At 35.5% G+C, this 20,576-nt stretch overlaps 1 protein-coding gene across 1 annotated transcript in view; it reads left to right on the top strand.

Moving 5' to 3' along the window:
- The first annotated feature begins 4,443 nt into the window (after window positions 1-4,443).
- LOC121384976 (A disintegrin and metalloproteinase with thrombospondin motifs 4-like) overlaps window positions 4,444-20,576 on the top strand; it is a 40,381-nt gene continuing 24,248 nt past the window's right edge. Inside the window, exons 1-4 of the mRNA XM_041515485.1 lie at window positions 4,444-4,590; window positions 8,547-8,755; window positions 10,889-10,972; window positions 17,580-17,730. Coding sequence (XP_041371419.1) covers window positions 4,506-4,590; window positions 8,547-8,755; window positions 10,889-10,972; window positions 17,580-17,730 — 529 coding nt within the window. The 5' untranslated portion in view covers window positions 4,444-4,505. The remainder of the gene's footprint in view (window positions 4,591-8,546; window positions 8,756-10,888; window positions 10,973-17,579; window positions 17,731-20,576) is intronic.

The following is a 20,576-nucleotide window of genomic DNA, read 5'->3' as shown; positions in this document are numbered from 1 at the left end:
ACCTAGGTAAACTGTAGGTCATTGTCTTTATTGTGATATGACCGGCCTCGGTGGCGTCGTGGCAGGCCATCGGTCTACAGGCTGGTAGGTACTGGGTTCGGATCCCAGTCGAGGCATGGGATTTTTAATCCAGATACCGACTCCAAACCCTGAGTGAGTGCTCCGCAAGGCTCAATGGGTAGGTGTAAACCACTTGCACCGACCAGTGATCCATAACTGGTTCAACAAAGGCCATGGTTTGTGCTATCCTGCCTGTGGGAAGCGCAAATAAAAGATCCCTTGCTGCCTGTCGTAAAGAAGAGTAGCCTATGTGGCGACAGCGGGTTTCCTCTAAAAACAGTGTCAGAATGACCATATGTTTGACGTCCAATAGCCGATGATAAGATTAAAAATCAATGTGCTCTAGTGGCGTCGTTAAATAAAACAAACTTTTTTTATTGTGATATGTACCAGTATTAATTCTGTATTACAAGGTTACTGAATGAGTATTTAAGGGTTAATTAAAAATTAATCAGTTGTAATTCCTTTATTAATTAAGTTCCGCTGGCAGCGTTTCTCAATTATCACACGCGTGTGTGTTGTATCACGGTGAAGTGATTAGAATATTGTGTAAACTAGACACCTAGTGATTAACTAATTAAGTGATTAGCTCTGGGTTGTTATTATATTGTTGTTGTTAATTAACTACTGCGGCAAGTACATTTATCAGCGTAGTGTTAATACAGATTCCAAAGTGTATTGTGTTGTGTTGTGTTTTCTCATGAACTAAACGTGCTATATATATATATATATATATGTATATATATGTATATATATATATATATATATATATATATATATATATATATATATATATATATAAGATCTTATATCTGATTATACCTAGAGCCGAGCCACTCGGGTATAGACTGCCCGATACAGAGAGATCTAATACATATACAGTTAGAAGAGATATTTGGATAATCGTGTTTTATTCAGTTGCGGGTGTTATCAGGATCCCCGTGACAGTTCTTCATACAGTTCACATCGTCGGACTATTTTTTTTTTTTACACATCCACGGACGGACCTCGGCACATTATGGGGGGGGGGGTGCGTACGCACCCTTTGCACCCCCCCCCCCTCCGGCATACGGGCCTAGTATTGATGATACCGAATCACACTGGTAATAGCCTCTATGTATTATTTATCATGCAGCCATGCGTCCTGTGACCTGATGACCCTTACATGATAATTCGAAGTGTTATTATGTCACTGCCTGATATCACTTCCGTTGCTAGCATGATAACATTGGCGTTGCTATGTGTTATCAGGTCACTAGGAAATACGTTCTGCGCATGACGGATGTTTGCCCACTTTTAGGGTAGGTCGTTTCCTTAGTTTTCAAACATCCACTTACAATAATAATTGTTGAACTGCATTAATAAATACAACATTAACACTTTCCGTAACATCATGTTACCTCTAGTTTTTCAATTTTTCATTATTCGCTCCCATTCTGAGTTTGCCAGCATTTTGATTTAAACATTTCACAGGGACAGTAACATTAAACGACATAATATTTTCTTACGTACTCGATGTTTTGCAACCAATAGCCGATGGTTGGTTAATCAATATGCTCTAGTGGTGTCGTTAAACAAAACCAATGCTGTTTTGCAACCAATATCCGATGGGTGATTAATTAGTGTGCTCTAGTGGTGTCGTTAAACAAAACCAATGCTGTTTTCCAACGAGTTTGTCCCACAGATGTTGGCAGGAAGGCGCCGTTGGTAGCAATCGATTTAACGATTTTTAGATCACGCCATGTCAGTTCTCCGCTGGATACATGCAGCCATTTGTCACCATAAATTAATTAAATATGTACGTTTGTTATATACATAGCCTTAAAGCACTGGCATCGCCGGTGTTGTGGTTAAGTCATCGGACTACAGGCTGGTAGGCATTGGGTTCGCAACCCGGTACCGATTCCCAGCCAGAGCGAGTTTTAATGACACAGTGGGTAAGACCACTACGCCGACTTCTCTCTCACTAACCACTAACAATGGCCGGGTGTAAGACCACTACGCCGACTTCTCTCTCACTAACCACTAACAGTGGGCAGGTGTAAGACCACTACACCGACTTCTCTCTCACTAACCACGAACAATGGGCAGGTGTAAGACCACTACACCGACTTCTCTCTCACCAACCACTAACAGTGGACAGGTGTAAGACCACTATGCCGACTTCTCTCTCACTAACCACTAACAATGGACAGGTGTAAGACCACTACGCCGAGTTCTCTCTCACTAACTACTAACAATAGGCAGGTGTAAGTCCACTACACCGACTTCTCTCTCACTAACCACTAACAATGGGTAGGTGTAAGCCCACTACACCGACTTCTCTCTCACTAACCACTAACCCACTATCCTAGACAGCCCAGATAGCTGAGTTGTTTGCACAGAACAGCGTGCTTGAACCTTAATTGGATATGAACACGAAATTAAGTTGAAATGGATGAATGAATAAATGAATGAATGAATGAATAGCCTTAAAATATATAGATCTACAGAAACCATAAAAGTAATGTTTTCGCTGTAATAAAAACTAAAAACAACAAAACAACAACACCAAACCACTGTATTTAGTTACAGTAAATTTACAGAAATCATATTTATATTTGTGTGAACAAGTTCATGCTCCAATTGTAAATGATTACGAAATAATTATTGAGGTCAGTGTCCCTTCGTCGGTGGTTAAAAATAGATATGAAGTGCAATGGCGGTAACATATCTAAAACTGATTGTGTACGAAGCCAAATAATGGTGACACAATGTCCTGTCATTGACTTCATGTCTTCTTTTCTCTTCTTCTTTTTTTTTGTTTTGGGGAGGGGGGGGGGGGGGGCTGGACGGTCGCTTGTTTTCACACCTGATCCAACATTCAGGACTGGCTAGAGAGCCATTCTACAAGGAAATACCTAGTTTAGTATTTTTGTTAAACACATTCGACTGTCAAATCACCAAATTATCTAAACAAAACGTCTGATAAAATTGGCTGACAATTGGGGTTTGCCCTTTCTTACAATAGTACTTCATAATACTGACTAGGCTCAACATGTCAATATGTGGCAACAAACTGTATACATTAAAATCTATAGTATATTTTTAATAGTATTAACATGTTCAATAAAAAAACTTCATTGAACCCCAAACCTTTGAGTAAACACTAAGATTACATCGTATGACAATTACAAGTCAAATCAATCTAAGTTAAAGGCCAGGTTTTTATATTAGCGGCCATCTTGAATGTACTCACATGAACACTAATCTACTTAGTGAAGTTTGACCATAAAAATATTTAGTTTGATTTTGGGATGCACCAAGGATGGCTTTTGTGGGTTTTGCTTTCTCTGATCTGAATATGAGTCTACGACCCAAAAACAATACTGTGACCATTTATCAAAAGTAGATAAAATACGATGAATCAAATTTTTACCAGGGTTTCCGTTCACTGAATGACATGGTGATAATGCAATACATAGAGAATAATACATTGAGTGGCCGTTAGATAGCATTTATCTCAAAACGAGTTGTTTTAAAATGTATCTAACGAGTGAAAGCGAGTTATATCCGTTTTTAAACAACAAGTTGTAATGTAAATGATATCTAACGGACACGAATGTATTATTCTATTTTCTTACATATCCTAAAAAAAATCCCAGGATTTAAGCAAATTTTAACATCCTTTTCGACTACAAGTTATTTATGGCCATTGCACTTGTAGCTAACTTATGCGTCACAGACACATGATTGTCAGGTTAACTATACGTCACAGTGTAATATATTTCCACCGTGTTGTTTTTCATTGGATGTTTGGCACTAGTGACCTGGTCATCACCTAGGAGCAGCCAGTCGTATGTCTTGAAATTGTTAACACACGTACGTGTGTTAACAAACCATGTGTTATCAAAAATAATGCACGATGTTCTCACCAATGGGTGTGTAAGAAACTAATGTATTTATTTACTGCTGTTTTACTTGTAGCAAAGTCACCATATTATTGCGTGAATAAAGCATTGTGATCATTGTTCAGTCGCAGTTTTCGCAATATTTTGTTGTTCACAAAATATTTTTCATTTACCTGTATTTGTTTATCGACACCTCAGAACATTTTCTTTACAAACGTTAAGATCGCACGGTTTTTCTAGGGACGGCCGGGTAATCGAAACCACAACTATTATTTTGTTTGGCCTAACACATTTTATCATACTTCACGGAGATGTTAGTGCATCACAATTACGTCTTTTTACTGTCCACCAATCGTCTTTACGACAAATAACACAATCATGTTGATTGGTCCTATGTAATAGAACATGGAATCATGCGTAGATGGATAGGCTGGTCTTGTGGTGTTATTGGTAAACGTCATCAAACGTACGTGAAAAAATATAAGTGTGTATATGTATATATATTTATGTATATATAAGGTAATTAATAGCGGTGCTCATTAATCTTGAAGCAAAATGGAAATGTTTCTGTTACTTCTAGCTGTGTGCTCTGGTTTGGGAACATCATTGCTTGACGCACATTTCGTTGAAGGAAAGAAAAGTAAATATTACTTTATTTTATTTATGTAGATTTTATTTATGTAAATTAAAAAAAAATCTTTGGAGGGCCTACAATTCCTCTCTCTCTCTCTCTCTCTCTCTCTCTCTCTCTCTCTCTCTCTCTCTCTCTCTCTCTCTCTCTATATATATATATATATATATATATATATATATATATATATATATATTGATATTGATATTACATTGTACCATTAAAGTTGAGGTGAGTGATTTGAAATAAAAAGAGTTTGTTTGTTGTATGTACCAGATGGTTGGTTCCAGACAGATTCGTATTTGCACTGTGTTAATCTTTTTCAAGTCGCAGATCCTAGTTTCAACCTTTGAGTGTAGACCCTAAGTATGGTTAATCTACAAAGAAAGAAAGAAATGTTTTATTTAACGACACACTCAAAACATTTTATTTACGGTTATATGTCGTCAAACATATGGTTAAGGACTATATATATAGAGAGAGAGAGTGAGGAAAACCGCTGTCGCCACTTCATGGGCTACTCTTTTCGAAACCAGCAATATGACCAGAAACACTACTGTTGTACGGAAATGGATAACCTAAACAACGAATCTAAGTAATATCTGATTCCAATTATCAGTGTGTAAAAACTGGGTCTGTCATTTAAAAAAAAAAAAAAAAAAACCTACGAGATAATGTCTAACTGAGGATTCGATACACGTCATCTTTAATATAGTTCACTTTACTTACGAGCTTTCAGTACCTTAGACAACTAGACCTTCAATGTTCAAATGAACCTGTATTTTAAACCATGATCGGCAGCATACGAAACGAAACGAAACGAAATTTGTCGAATACACTATCAGAGCTACATGTATTATCAAATTAATATTGACGAACTGAAAAACTCGCTCTGGGTGGGAGCCGGAACCGGGATGCGAACCCAGTACCTACCAGCCTTAAGTCCGATGGGTTAACCACTACACCACGGAGGGCGGTCTTCCGTGCAACCTGTCCTTGTCCTCACATATAAGACACTTGGTCTAAAATCCAAATGTTTGTTATGGCCTGTGGTTTTTGGCATAAATATACTCATCAAAAGATTTTAAGGGTCAAACAGTAATAACCATATCAGTTTCAGAGTGAATTAGATTGATGATTTATTGATGGCATTGTCGTCCTGCAGAACTGTCCCGCCTCCAATCTGTTGCAGGCCTGAGAGGACCAACGACCAGATAATCTCGTTCAGATAGCGGATTCGACCCAGATTGCCATCCACCACGTAGAGAGGGGTCCTGTGATGGCTAGAGATGCCGTCCCACACCATGATGCTGCCTCCACCTAACCGGTGACGTTGTCTGACGTTAACGTTAGCGAAGCGCTCTCCTGGATGTCTGTAGATGCGAACCCGACAGTCGTTGAACTGGAGACTGAACCTGGATTCATCTGTGAATAGCACTCGACCACACTGAACACGTTGCTACCGCAGATGAAAGGTGCACCAGTCACGTCTGGCCTTTCTTTGGCGTGGTAGGAGTGGTGGTCGAACAACCTGGCGTCGGCAGCGCAAATTATTGCCTCTCAGACGATTGCGTATGGTTTGATCAGACACTAGAGTTCCAGTCGTAATCTGCAGATTGTCATGTAATCGCCGTGCAGTGATTGTGCGTCGACGAAAAACCATATTGGTGGCGTAGCAGAGCTCTCTATTTGTCGTGATTCGGGGTCTTCCCGAACGTGGATGAATTATTTGCTTGGTACCGTTGCCAAAGTCGACCAACGACGCTCTGACGGACACCAAGTCTCAGAGTAATAGTTCTTTGTGTACTGCCAATCAAGAGCTCTTCCCCGATCTTCAGTAGTCACTTGACGTCACACCATCGTCGAATTCGGATTGTAAAATACCTGTAAGAAATCAAGCATTTTGATTGGCTGATTACAAGTGGTTCATTCTATGACATACCACATCCGAAAGTCAATGTGCCTACTGTAACGTTGTTTACATGTATTCATACGCGGTGACGTGTCACTGTTTGTAAATATGGATGGCGTACGCATAGAAGACGCCGGGTCGTTTAATTTGGGTCAATTGGAAGAAATATTTGGACCAGAAAATGACCCTGAAGAATGCTCTCCAGACGATATTACAACGTTTGCTGCATCGGCCTCTTCAAGCAGAATTTCAACTAACAATCGTCCTGTTGAGCGAAATCAACTGATCGAGAATGTACAGTCACTGACAGCCGACGACACCGATAACTCACGCTTTGCCAACATAAACGACATTGATACGGAGGAACTGAAATAAGCATTGCCAGAATGTAATGAGAGTGTGTACGTGCGTGCGTGCGTGCATGCGTATGTATGTTTACACATGGATGTATATTAAATTTAAGATACATTGTAAGGCGGTGTATCAGGGCTCAGGGTTCCCCAACACTGGCACTGTCTAATGCTCTGGGGACAATAAAAAAGAAAAGAAAACGAAATAAGCATTGCCACGTACAACCATGATTCAACTGACAAACAAAAACGCAACTATTAAAAAGTTCAACGACAATTGATGAAAATATTGATCCCTTAAGTGCACCTAGCAGTGAAAAGTCATTGTGTAAACCCCAAATTAAAAACGCGACAAGTGACCCCTCAAAGTTTTAAAACGAACTTGCAAAACACAAATATTACAACAAACACATCATCAACAAAATTACTCAAATAACACCTACCTTTAACATGACAGGCTGTTGAAATTCACCACCATTATCACACAACAAATATGAATTAGCAATGTAGCATAATAAATAAAAACGACAAACATTTTTACAAGTTTACATTTCAGACCGTTCCATATTGCAGGGTGTTTGAAATGTTATGTTCTTCCATTAAAAGTGGTTTATTGGTATTGCTTTAATTTTAAAGCATTATGTTGTTGTTGTTTTTGCGCCTATATATATATATATATATATATATATATATATATATATATATATATATATATATATATATATATATAAATTGGTTCAAATACACTAAAGTATTTGTCATATAACTAGTTTTGAACATTCACTTCCAACTTCGTTTCCCCCATGATGGACTCTTCCTATCGATTAAAAGAAAGAAAGAAATGTTTTATTTGACGACGCACTCAACACATTATATTTACGGTTATATGGCGTCAGACATATGATTAAGGACCACACAGATATAGAGAGGAAACCCGTTGTCGTCACTTCATGGGTTACTCTTTTCGATTAGCAGCAAGGGATCTTTTATATGCACCATCCCACGGACAGGGTAGTACGTATCACGGCCTTTGATATACCAGTCGGTGTGAACTAGCTGGAACGATCCTATCGATTGACGTCATTCAGTTACAGACCCGTTTTACAAAATGTGGAAGAGTAACATCGGAGATTTTCGTGAATGAAAATAGTTCGCTATTTATATTACATTAAAAATAAAACATATATAATTTACAGAAAATAAAATTAAAAAATGTAAAAAGTAAAGTGTTTTACAATGATGATCACCAGTTTCCATTCTGTTTTTCTTCTCGATGTGATATCGTCTAATTGACGGTGGATAGGCAGACTCGTCGCTACGCGGCTCGGTGGTCATCAGTCAATCCATCGTCAATTAGACGATATCACCTCTCGAAGAAAACAATGGAAACAGGTGATCTCCTAAATGTGAACCATAGACGAACGCAAGCTCCAATTATAGGGAAATTGCGCGTAGTGGACACGAAAAGCACGCGCAAAGCGTGCAAATGAAGCGATTTGTGAAAAAAGCAACTAATGCACACTCATCAGACCATTCACGTCGGCCCTAGTTTGCGTGTGAGCTTGTTTTCGCCATTAGAACTAGTCGACAGTGTCAGTGACAGCGGAGTTGAATTAATTGACATTAAAAAAAAAAAGAATACTGAAAACATCGTCTATGCCTTTAATTATTTTGATTGATATATAAGTTCTTTTTCATTGCAGGAAGTGTTATCATCGAACGAATAGAAGATAAAATGTTCCATCACGATCTTCATAAACGGTCACCGGATGAACAGATGCCGCTTGCTTTATACATGCGCATGAAAGATCGGGGACAGGAAGTGCACCTGCAGTTGCGCAAAGTTCCCATCACTGAAACTTCGTCACTGACGGCACACGGAACCGTGAAACATGACGTTTCTTCCATACAGGTACATAGTGATACCTCAATGTGTAATATCAGTTAGACGTTTCAAGTTGGTAGATAGCAAAGGCTATTGATTTTTGTATGTTCACAATGAATAATATATATGTATATGTATATGTATATATATATATATATATATATATATATATATATATATATATATATATATATATATAATAGTAAACGAGCTTGGCTGTCATACCGGGTTTTTTAAACTAGTGAACAGTTTTAATATCTGACGAGCGAAAGCAAGTCAGAGAACAAAACTGTTCACGAGTTTCATAAAAGTGGTATAACAGGCAAGCTACCTTAGTATTTTATTTATTACAAACCAACTGCAAATAAGCCGCAACGCAGGACCCGTGCCTTTAAGTCCATACTCAATCTCTAATGACGTCACACACATACAATTTGTATGGCGTTGTCGTGGCAGTAGTGTCTCAGTCTCTATTAGAGTATCGAGTCTAGACTCTAAAAGTTCTATAAGCACCAGGCAAAAAGTAAGCAGATGACGGGACCTACTACAGGTTATTTGTCTACGAATTGGGTCAGCAAGTGATCTATGTCACAGTGAGCAATGGTACGTCATCAATGTACAGTTTAGATTTTGGTGCGAAGCTTGCATTAATTGTTAGTTAATGAGGTTTTGAAATTCATAATAATGGCTGTATTGCTAATCGGACAAACAAAGACGGAGTTAATGGGATTGACTAGATGTGACGCTGACTTTTTATACATAGGGTTGTAAAGAAGAGTAGCTAATCGACAACATTGTTTTGGCTCCGTGCACAATAGGCCCAAATATAACGACCTATTTTATCGCAGTTTCAATTATGGCTATATTTTGTAATGGTACCCTTTTAAATTACACAATTTTGTACAAACACTGTTAGATACGTTAATAATCTCAGAACAAAACATTTTAACAGCAATTTTGCAGTCAATAGTTTTTAGCTTTCGAAAAAAAAAGGACGCGCCATGCACCCAGTTTATTGTATTGCAGCGAGATGCAAAGTGATGTCCTTCGAATTCTGACGTCATTCATTATCCCGCAAGTCTACGCGTGTCAATATTGCACTAATTAGATATCGACTAATTGTTATGACATGAGTAATATCTTACACTGGTGTGTCGTAAATATAATTATTACCATGGATATGGCCTGGTGCTTATAAAACGTTTAGATTCTAGACTCGAGACTCTAATAGAACCTGAGACAGTAACACCATGGCAACGCCATACAAATTGCATGCGTGTGACGTCACTTGAAATTGAGTCTGGTGCCCTGGACAGAGAGAAGTAGGGAAAGAAAACTGATCATTCCCTAGGGAAAGAAAGAAAAACGTCATAAACAGTGCTTTCCTATAGGCGGTTAATTATGGGTAAGAATAGTTTCCATGGTGGAAGTCATGTCAACAACTAACTTACGCCATCAGCGATACTTACGTCATCAGTGATACTTACATCACAGCTATGACGCAACGCTGCCTCTTGTTCTCAACTTGCAAACTTATTTTCTACAACAGTATTGTTCGAAAATCTTCCATAAAATGATAAATATTGAAAATGGGTAATAAATAGAATACCCAACTCGATACTCGGCAATACCGTTTATCTAGCACTCGTGAATTGATGTTGTCCAACATCAATTCACGAGTGCAAGATAAACGGTATTGCCGAGTAGTGAGTTGAGTATTCTCTAAATACTATATGTAAATTTGTTGTTGTTGTTGTTGTTGTTGTTGTTCTTCTTCTTCTTATTATTATTAGTGGGTTTTTTTTGTTGCTGTTGCTATTATTATTATTAGTAGTAGTAGTAGTAGTAGTAGTACTAGTAGTAGTAGTAGTAGTACTAGTAGTAGCAGTAGTAGTATTGTTATTGTTGTTTTTGATGTTGTTATTACTATTGTTGTTGTTATTATTAATTGTTATTATTGTTGTTGTTATTATTATTATTATTATATTCATTGCTTTGATGGTGACATTAATGATGATGATGATGATGATGATGGCGATGATGATGATGATGGTCATGTTCATTTAACATTAGACTGCAACTCGTCAGCTAAATGTTATTTGAACAATGCTGATTTGCTATCCTCTGTGAATGATCTGTTAATACATCTCGTTTCACCAGGACGCTGCGGTGTATATTGATAGAAGGCTGGGTGCTTCCGTTGTAGTCAGAAAACGAGAATCAGACCCCAACAACTTCGACTTGGTAAGTTATCCCTAATTACCGTATATCGTCAAATACGTTTTGAATTAATCAACACAAAATCAGGTCGGTTGAGTGCTCTCCTGAGGTGCGCCGGATCCATTCAATTGATTGGTTTTTCTCGTTCCAACCACTGCATCACAACTGGTCAAAGGCCGTGGTATGTTCTTTCCTGTCTGTGGGAAAGTGCATATAAAAAAGATCCCTTGCTGCTAATCGAAAAGAGTAGCCCATGAAGTGGCGACAGCGGGTTTCCTTTATCAGTACTGTGTGGACCGTAACCATATGTTCGACGCAACCGTAAATAAAATGTGTTTAGTGCGTCTTTAAATAAAAAATGTCCTTCCTTCCGTTAGATTTCGACTGCTATTGTCTATGTCCAAAGTTACGGTTTTCAGAAAAGAAAAGAAAAACTTTTTTTTTAACAAATCTCGAAAAAAGAAATCAGATTGGAAACAGCTTTTCGTGTAACCTATTACATCTTTAATTTTATTACCATCAACATTTGTTAATGTTTTGGAATCAGTCAACGGTCGATTGACATTAATTTATTAATAAATATTAATAAATATTAATAAATATGAAACAGCAGAAGAGTCCGTGGAAAAGACGGTGGGTGTCCTTACAAAAATAGGTGTAACTATTACCAACGCAGATATTGATATCGCCCACCGCATTGGAAAATATGAACGGGGAAAACCCGACCAACATTGCCAAATTCCTATCCAGAATCCACAAGAATCAAGCCCTTCTGCACCGACGGAAGCTGAAAGGAACACATATTGGAATTAGTGAGGACCTAACTTAAAAAAAAATGTTTCCTACTTAAAAAAAAACTACAGGAGCATGAAAATGTTTCAGTGGCATGGACAAATGATACCCAGTTTTACGTCAAATTAAAAACAAATGACCAAATAACTCGTGTCCAACCCGCTGTCTTCTTAACAGAAAAGACTTATGATTCTGACACGGAAGACGACGAGACATATTAGAAAAGAATGCATGCCAATTTGTATCTAAACTAGACAGTTTCACAGTACAAAGCGTTGTTTTGTGATTTGGTGTTCATTTTTATATTTATGCAATGTTATATACATGCGATTTAGTACTGCCATTTTGAAGGCATTACAATTTCGTTTTTTTTTTTTTTTTTTTTTTTTTTTTTTACCTATATATTTTCTTTCTTTCATCTGTATTATGATGATCAATTAATATGAAAATGTGTGTGTGTGTGTGTGTGTGTGTGTGTGTTTGTGTGTGTGCGTGTTTGCATGTATGTATTTATGTGTGTGTATATTCATGTATATGTATGTGTGTATGTATATATATATATATATATATATATATATATATATATATATATATATATATATATATCTGTGTGTGCATCTTTGTGTATATGTGTGTATTTATGTGTGTATAAGTATGTGTGTGTGTGTGTGTATGTATACATGTGTGTATAAAGATATATGTATGTCTATATGGGTAGTTGTATGTAAATGTATATGTAGGTGTGCTTATACATGTATATACTAATAATCATGTTTGTATTATTATTTATTTGATTGATTGACTGATTGATTGATTGAATAATTGGTTGATATTGATTGATTGATTGATTTTTTTTTTTTTTTTTTTTTTTTTTTTTTTTTTTTTATTATTATTATTATTGTTTGTTGTTTGTTTGTTTTGTTTGGGTTTTTTTTTTTTAAATTTCAATCAGTCAGGTATTTATCATCAATTAATTCATTCGGGCTTTTTGAAATGTTGTTAATTATAGTACAGTGTTTCTTATTAATTGTTTTATATTGTAAGGATGAGATTATGTATATAATTATGTATTACAGTGCTACCCTACGAACTTGCAAACTTTTCTGAAAATAGTAATTATCTCTAACTAGTATTAGTCACTGTAGCGTTATAGATACGATAACAAATTGTTTAAGGTCGGGGAAAGGGGCCTAACCCTTGACCATGAGTTTTTACTTTATACTTTCTCATTATTTTACACTATTGTTTCTCACTTATTCTGTCCTATTTGCGCTCTATACCTTGTTGCACCAACATTGTAAATATAAGTATTTATTTCTTACTCACCACTTTATATCTTTCTTTTACATTTTCTTCTGGGGGAGTGTTAGAATTAGATATCGTCTTATTAACTATATATTTCCAAATAAGCTACATTCACAGAAAAATTAAATAAAGACCAATATAAACCACAAAAATACGAACTTGAAACAAAAACCTAGATTTATAATAAATTTCAAAAATAGAATAGAACACTTAACTGCCAGGGACTCGGAGATAAGAACTATTTAAAATGCAAGAAACATAGCATATATTGTTTACAAGACACACACTTTACGTCACAGTTAGAACCCTATATACAGACACAATGGGCATATAAATGTCTATTTAATTCTTACACTGGAAATTCTCGAGGTATGGCAATTATGATCAATAATAATTTTGAATATATTTTACATAAAGTTAAAATGGACAACTCGGGAAACTATATTGTTACAGATATAACAATAGAAGGAGAAAGACTAACGTTCATTACTATATATGCCCCTAAATTAGATTATCCACAATTTTATAAACATATTTTTGAAAGTATTGAAGACTTCCAAAATGAAAAATATATAATGTGTGGAGATTTCAATTTAGTTTTAAACCAGTATCCTAATCTTAGAAGGTATACTTGAAAAAAAAAACCTCCTTTAAAACAAGCTATACTCGATTTCTTTCTAATGTCCAATAATTTGATTTCAATGGTAGAAAAGGTTATAGTGGAAAATAATTATCGTTCTGACCATTCAGCAGTAGTTTTAAATATAAAGTTAATTCAAATGAAAAAGGGTCCAGGACTTTGGAAGTTTAATAATTCATTACTTAGAGATACAGAATATTGTAAGATGGTGAAGGAAACCATATCGAACATAATACGGCAGTATGCCGTCCCTATATATAATTATGAAATCTTAGATTCTGTACCAAAAGATGAAATTCAGTTTTCCATAGATAGTCAACTTTTCTTGGAAATGTTATTGATGGAAATAAGAGGCAAAACTATATCATTTTCAGTTTTTAAGAAAAAAAAATCGTGATGAATCGTGATAACATTAAATTATTAGAAGATGAAAAGATGATTGATTTAGAACAGATTGAATCAAAAAAGTTTGAATTACAAGAGCTAAGAAAACAAAAACTTAAAGGACATTATATAAGGTCAAGAACAAAATGGATCGAAGAGGGCGAAAAACCAACAGAATATTTCTATAATTTAGAAAGCAGAAACTACTTTAGTAAACTAATTTCAAAAATAAAACTAGAAAATGGAACAATAGTTAAAGATCAGGAAGAAATCCTAAAAGAAACTAAAGCTTTTTACCAAAACCTCTACTCAATTGCACCTGGACAAAATGATAATGATATTATGGAAACACTTGCAAATTATAATTTTAATATCCTAACAAACGAAGATGCAGAAACATTAGAGGGGGAAATAATACACTCGGAAGTATTAACGTGTCTTAAACATATTAAAAATAATAAGAGTCCTGGTTCGGATGGGTTTACTGCCGAATTTTTCAATTTTTTCTGGATAGATCTTGGACATTTTATTGTTCAGTCTATCAATTACAGTTATGCTAAGAAAGAAATGTCTAATGTTCAAAAATTAGGAATCATAACATGTATCCCGAAACCAAACAAACCTAAACAATTTCTAAAAAACTGGCGACCAATAACTCTCCTAAACTGTACATATAAACTGGCTTCAGGTTGTATTGCAAATCGAATAAAAAGGGTTCTTGATAAAATAATAGACTCAGACCAAGCAGGCTTTATTAAAGGAAGGTACATTGGTAAAAACATTAGATTAATTTATGATATTATGCATTATACCGAAGAACAAGATATCCCTGGTTTACTATTATTAATCGATTTCGAAAAAGCTTTTGATTCAATATCTTGGTCATTTATCAATAAAACCTTAGACATTTTTAACTTCTAAACATCAATGAAAGCCTGGATTAAAACACTATATAGTAACTCGGTATCGAGAGTAATTCAGAATGGATTTCTTTCAGAGCCATTTAAACTAGAAAGGGGCTGTAGACAAGGCGATCCTTTGTCTCCTTATATATTTATTTTATGTGCTGAAATCCTCGCTATCATAGTAAAAAACCTCCAGTAATATAAAAGGTATCACTATAGATGGTGAAAAATATTTAATATCGCAGTATGCAGACGACACAAGTTTGATTTTAGACGGCTCTCCTGAGTACAAATGCACAAATATGTGGCCTAAAAATTAACTACACCAAATCAAAAGCTATTTGGATAGGTAGCAAGAAATTTTCAAATGAAGTTTACCAACACACTCGAGGGAAACTAGAATGGGGCAGTACACAGTTTAACCTTCTCGGTATTAACTTTTCCATTAACCTAGAAGAAATTATTGATTTAAATTATAATCCCAAGATTATCGAAATACAAAAATTAATGAAGCTATGGTCTATCAGAAAACTCACTGTTTTAGGAAGAATTACAGTCCTGAAAACGTTAATAGTTCCTAAACTAACATACCTACTGAAACCATTACCAAATCCAAGCGAACGTTTGCTAAAACATATAAATACATTATTTTTCCAATTTATTTGGAATAGCGGCCGTGAACAACTTAAAAGAAACTTAATAACGCAAGACTATAAAAATGGTGGCATCAAAATGATAAAAATAAATAATTTTATGACAGCTTTGAAACGTTCGTGGATCCGACGGATATTTTTAAATAACCCAAAATGGACCATTTTGTTCGAAGCTTCTACAAATATATCAACACGTGATTTAATTATATATGGTAACCATTTTCTATACTGTAAAAAAAAGTTCAATAAAAAATACATTTTGAAGAGACAGTTTGGTTAGTTGGTTAAGGATACAAGAAAAACAAATTCCAGTAAACGTAGACGATATTCTCCAGATCAATATCTGGTTTAACAGTAAAATATGTATAGATAAAAAGCAATTTATACTAAAACGATATATCTCAAAAGGTATTATTTTATTACCGATTTGTTGAAACAAAAAGAAGACTTTCTAACATATGAACAGTTCATAGAGAAATATGACATAATTACCAATTTGCTGGAATATGCTTCATTGGTCCGTGCTATAAAACCATTCATTTACAACCTAGATAATTTAAATGATGACGTTTTTATAGCATTACAAAAGCCTGTTCTTCCATATAACTTAAAGGTTTTGTTCAAAGATCAGAAAGGTTGCAAACATACTTACTGAACGCTCAAACCACCATTCCAAAATCACAAATAAAATATTCTAAAGAAGAATATATCTATGATATATATGATTGGGAAAAATATTACATTCTACCCTTTAGATCTGTCAAAAGCACAACATTATCTTGCTTTCAGTATAAAATCATACACCAAATTCTTACAACTAACAAATTTCTAAATATGATTAATTATATTGATTCCAATGCCTGTAGTTTTTGCAACAAATCACCTGAAACCATACAACACCTTTTATTTGAATGTGGTCTCAGACCACAATTAATTTCGCTATATGTTTCTATATAGCCTTAGTGGCTATAACATTTTTATTAATATCAGCAGGCCCGTGAAGTTTTGTATGTACCTTTGCCTACATGGGGGACACATACCCTGAAAAGGACAACCCCTGTTGTCCAGCTCTTTCTCCCAGCATATTGGTTTAAACAGACACACCCTCTAAACCAGGCCGGAGTACACCCATTTTACACAAAAAGCACTACTTGGGCCGGAATTATCACAAACAAGTCTTCAATGTCAACAAGTTACACATGTTTACAAACTACATGCTATCCCCTGTCACTTCAGTCGAACAGTTGCCACTTCATAGCTGTCTGCCATGAAATAATCACAGTCAAACAGCAGACTACTTGCGCGGTCAAATTTCCGGATTTTGGACAACCAAATGGGAAGATAACTGTAATCTGAGGCCATGTAGTTTAGTACATTCTCTGTGGGAAGCAATAGAAGAATGGATAATAAATGAAACTGGAATTAATAGTACTCTGAGCAGAGACATAGTTATGTTAGGCATGATCAACAACGAAAAAGGTGATTTTGTAAATTGGCTGACTATCAACATAAAATATTATATTTACAGTATGAAAATACAAAAAAGAAATTTACATGTCAATGCCGCGAAAAATATTCTACAAAATAATTTTGAAATAGAAAAAAATATTTATTAAAAAAATTGCAACTATGAAGCATTTCATAAGCAATGAACACCCTATAAAACACTCTTTGAAAGAATGTTTTAATTAAAAATAATGCTTTGTAAGTTCACTTGGAAATAGAGTACTAATTAAAAGGTCATTCTCTAATACTCTCTCAATATCCCACAACTTCTGTATACTTATCTATTGCTGTTGTACTCTCTCTCTCTCTCTCTCTCTCTCTCTCTCTCTCTCTCTCTCTCTCTCTCTCTCTCTCTCTCTCTCTCTCTCTCTCTCTGGTTTTGTTTTAGTTTTTTAAAGTTTTTCTTTCTTTCTTTCTTTTTTCTTTAATTTTTAATATTATATTAGGAGGGGAGTCTTCTCCTTGGAGGAACTGAAGTCTCGTTGCAGCCTTCCAGTCAGGAAACACGTGATTCCGAAAATGATGCTAACATCCATGACGTCACTCCGGTTAAGCCCAATATCGATTATGGAGATGATTACATTGTGATTCCAAAAAGTAAGTGAATAAACATTTTAAACAGTGAAATAATATCTGTATTTCTTTTGTTCCGAATATTGTTATGTATAGAAGTACGTGAATAAGTATGTGTACATTATAATAATTTCTTATCAACACCACAAATTTGATATGACACAGTCATTATACATTTTTGTTTTTCCTGCAGTCTCTGTGTACACTAGGCAAATATGGTGACTATAGTCCATCTCACAAGGAACGCCTGTTTTCATGCTATGGAATTTACTATCAGTTTTTTGTGGGTTTTTTCTGAACCGATTGTACATTGCACACAAAAATAGTATTGTTTTGTTATTTCCACAACACTTTTACTTTTCTTCTTACGTCAAACCAAACTGAAATTATCTACAAAAAAAAACCCAAACCCAAACATATTTATAGAATGATGGGACGGACTATAGATACATTTCTATATTTTCGTTAACTGACCAAAACTATAGGTTACGTGACATATGCCTGACTGGACTGGACATTTTCAGACTATTTTCAATAACATACTATTTAAATCATTCGTTTCAGTACAGTATATACAAATACAATTTTGTGTCACGATAAAGGTATAAATAATATATTTACTTATCAATTAGAAGTCTTATAAAGAATAACATCATGTATCTTGTATCACGTCATACTCCCAGTTCTGCAAGGTTGATGGTACTCAATTTGTCTACAAAAACTGTAATAAATATAATTTTCTGACCATTCTCGTTGGAATGCAGTATAAATCAAATAACTGATTTACTGTTTTAAGAAATCGGCTTCCTCCTGTTCAGGTCGAATGGCTGACGTCGCTCGACATAGGTTGGCGGTGTAATTAAAACCCGCAGTAACCACCGGCCTCGGTGGCGTCGTGGTTAAGCCATCGGACATAAGGCTGGAAGATACTGGGTTCGCACTCCGTTATCGATCCCACCCAGAGCGAGTTTTAACGACTCAGGTGTAAGACCACTACACTCTTTTCTCTCTCAGTAACCAATAATAACTAACCCACTGTTCTGGACAGACAGCCCAGATAGCTGAAGTGTGGGGCCCGGGACAGCGAGCTTGAACCTTAATTGGATATAAGCACGAAAATAAGTTGAAATGAATTAATGCAGTAATCAGTTATACTCTATTTAGTACCTGACATCAAGTAGCCGATGATTAATAAATCAATGTGCTCTAGTGGTGTCGTTAAACAAAACAAACTTTAACTATTTAGTACCTACTAGCATTAAGGCCGGTATTGGGACTCGAGTACTCGAGGGTCAAACTCGACCGAGACTCCAGTACCCGACACTTAGATGGCCTATTTTGAATAATGTAGATCACCTGTGTACATAAGTAGGAACATCCGTATGGTTAAATATTGGATAGATTTGTTGAATACAGATAACTGTATTTTGAAAGAGTGTTATAACACCCTATATGACGAGTGCATAAGAAAGCCACGTTCTGTTAACTGGATTAGTCAAATAAGAGACCTGCTACTCACTAGTGGTTTTGGTCACATATGATATAATCAAAATGTAGAAAATCACAATACATTTATATCACTATTCAAACAGAGAATGACTAATCAGTTTATCCAGTCTATGTATGCTGTATTCAACAATTCTCCAAAATGTCTGTTATACAAATTCGTTGTTAATAATTATTGCTTACAACCTTATCTTTAGAAACCTATTGCCTTGAAATACAAACATATTTTGAGTAAATATAGATTATCTTCCCATAATCGCTTTATAGAAACGGGCAGATACCACAATATTGACAGGAATAATAGAATTTGTCGTCTGTGCAATATGAATGTAGTAGAACACGAATATCACTTTGTTCTAGTGTGTCCTTTCTTCAGTAACATAAGAGATAAATATATTAAACATGTGTATTACAATAAACCATCAACATTTAAATTAAAGTATTTGAGAACTGCTACCGCGCATAGAACAGACAACATTGATACATGACATATGTTATTATATTGTATATTATTGCTATGCATGCATTACCCATTTACTATAGAATTTTAGCGATTGTAACCCGATGCTACATACCATTCCCCGCAGTGTGCACATTATATTATTTTATATATAAATATGTATGTATGCCTACAAAATGTATATTTTTTGGCACAAAATAAATGTGTATTTATATAGATGATAATGAGACTAAGGAATAAAGTAAAATAGCATTATACATCTTAATCCCAGCGCTGAACATGGATGCCAAATCATGCCATTGTATTGAATTCCATATAATTATTCGACTTTTGTTTTCCCTCCCCATGTCTTATAGCCCTACAATGTAAGCGTGACAACCATACGGCAAACTGACGTAAACGAAATGTAATTAAATGAGAGTGCTCTTCCTTGCACGGGTACTCGAGTCCAGTGAACGGACTCGAGTCTTGCTAGACTCGTCCCGTGCCCGAATACTCGTGGATACCCTAGTAGCTGTGAACCTCTGAGGTAGTACTAAACCAAATAACATCCGGCTGGGTCAAAGTTTGAGGTGCACCTAATGCTTGATAGAACGATTAATACCACAAGTCCTGTGATTGGTGATAAATGTGACGGTGTTTGTTGTAATAAAATGTTGGTTCATGTGGCCACTAAATTCCTGTACTTTAAGTTGAACTATTTACCAACTACCAATGTACTAAAAATAGCATGACAATTTGTGTGCGGAACTAGGGTAGTCATAGACGCTACCCGTTATGTCTGAAATAAACAGCATAACTCCGTTTTATTTCTTGTTTACTTTAAGGGTGAGGGGTGGTAGTATTTATATCCACGGTGTGTTTGTCGATTGATACGCTGCATGTAGGAGCTTTAGCCACATGT

The sequence above is a fragment of the Gigantopelta aegis genome, chromosome 11 (assembly GCF_016097555.1).
Source record: "Gigantopelta aegis isolate Gae_Host chromosome 11, Gae_host_genome, whole genome shotgun sequence".
In the NCBI taxonomy this organism is placed as follows: Eukaryota; Metazoa; Mollusca; class Gastropoda; order Neomphalida; family Peltospiridae; genus Gigantopelta; species Gigantopelta aegis.
The sequence above is the reverse complement of the archived record's forward strand: the minus strand, read 5'-3'. Positions and strand labels throughout refer to the sequence as shown.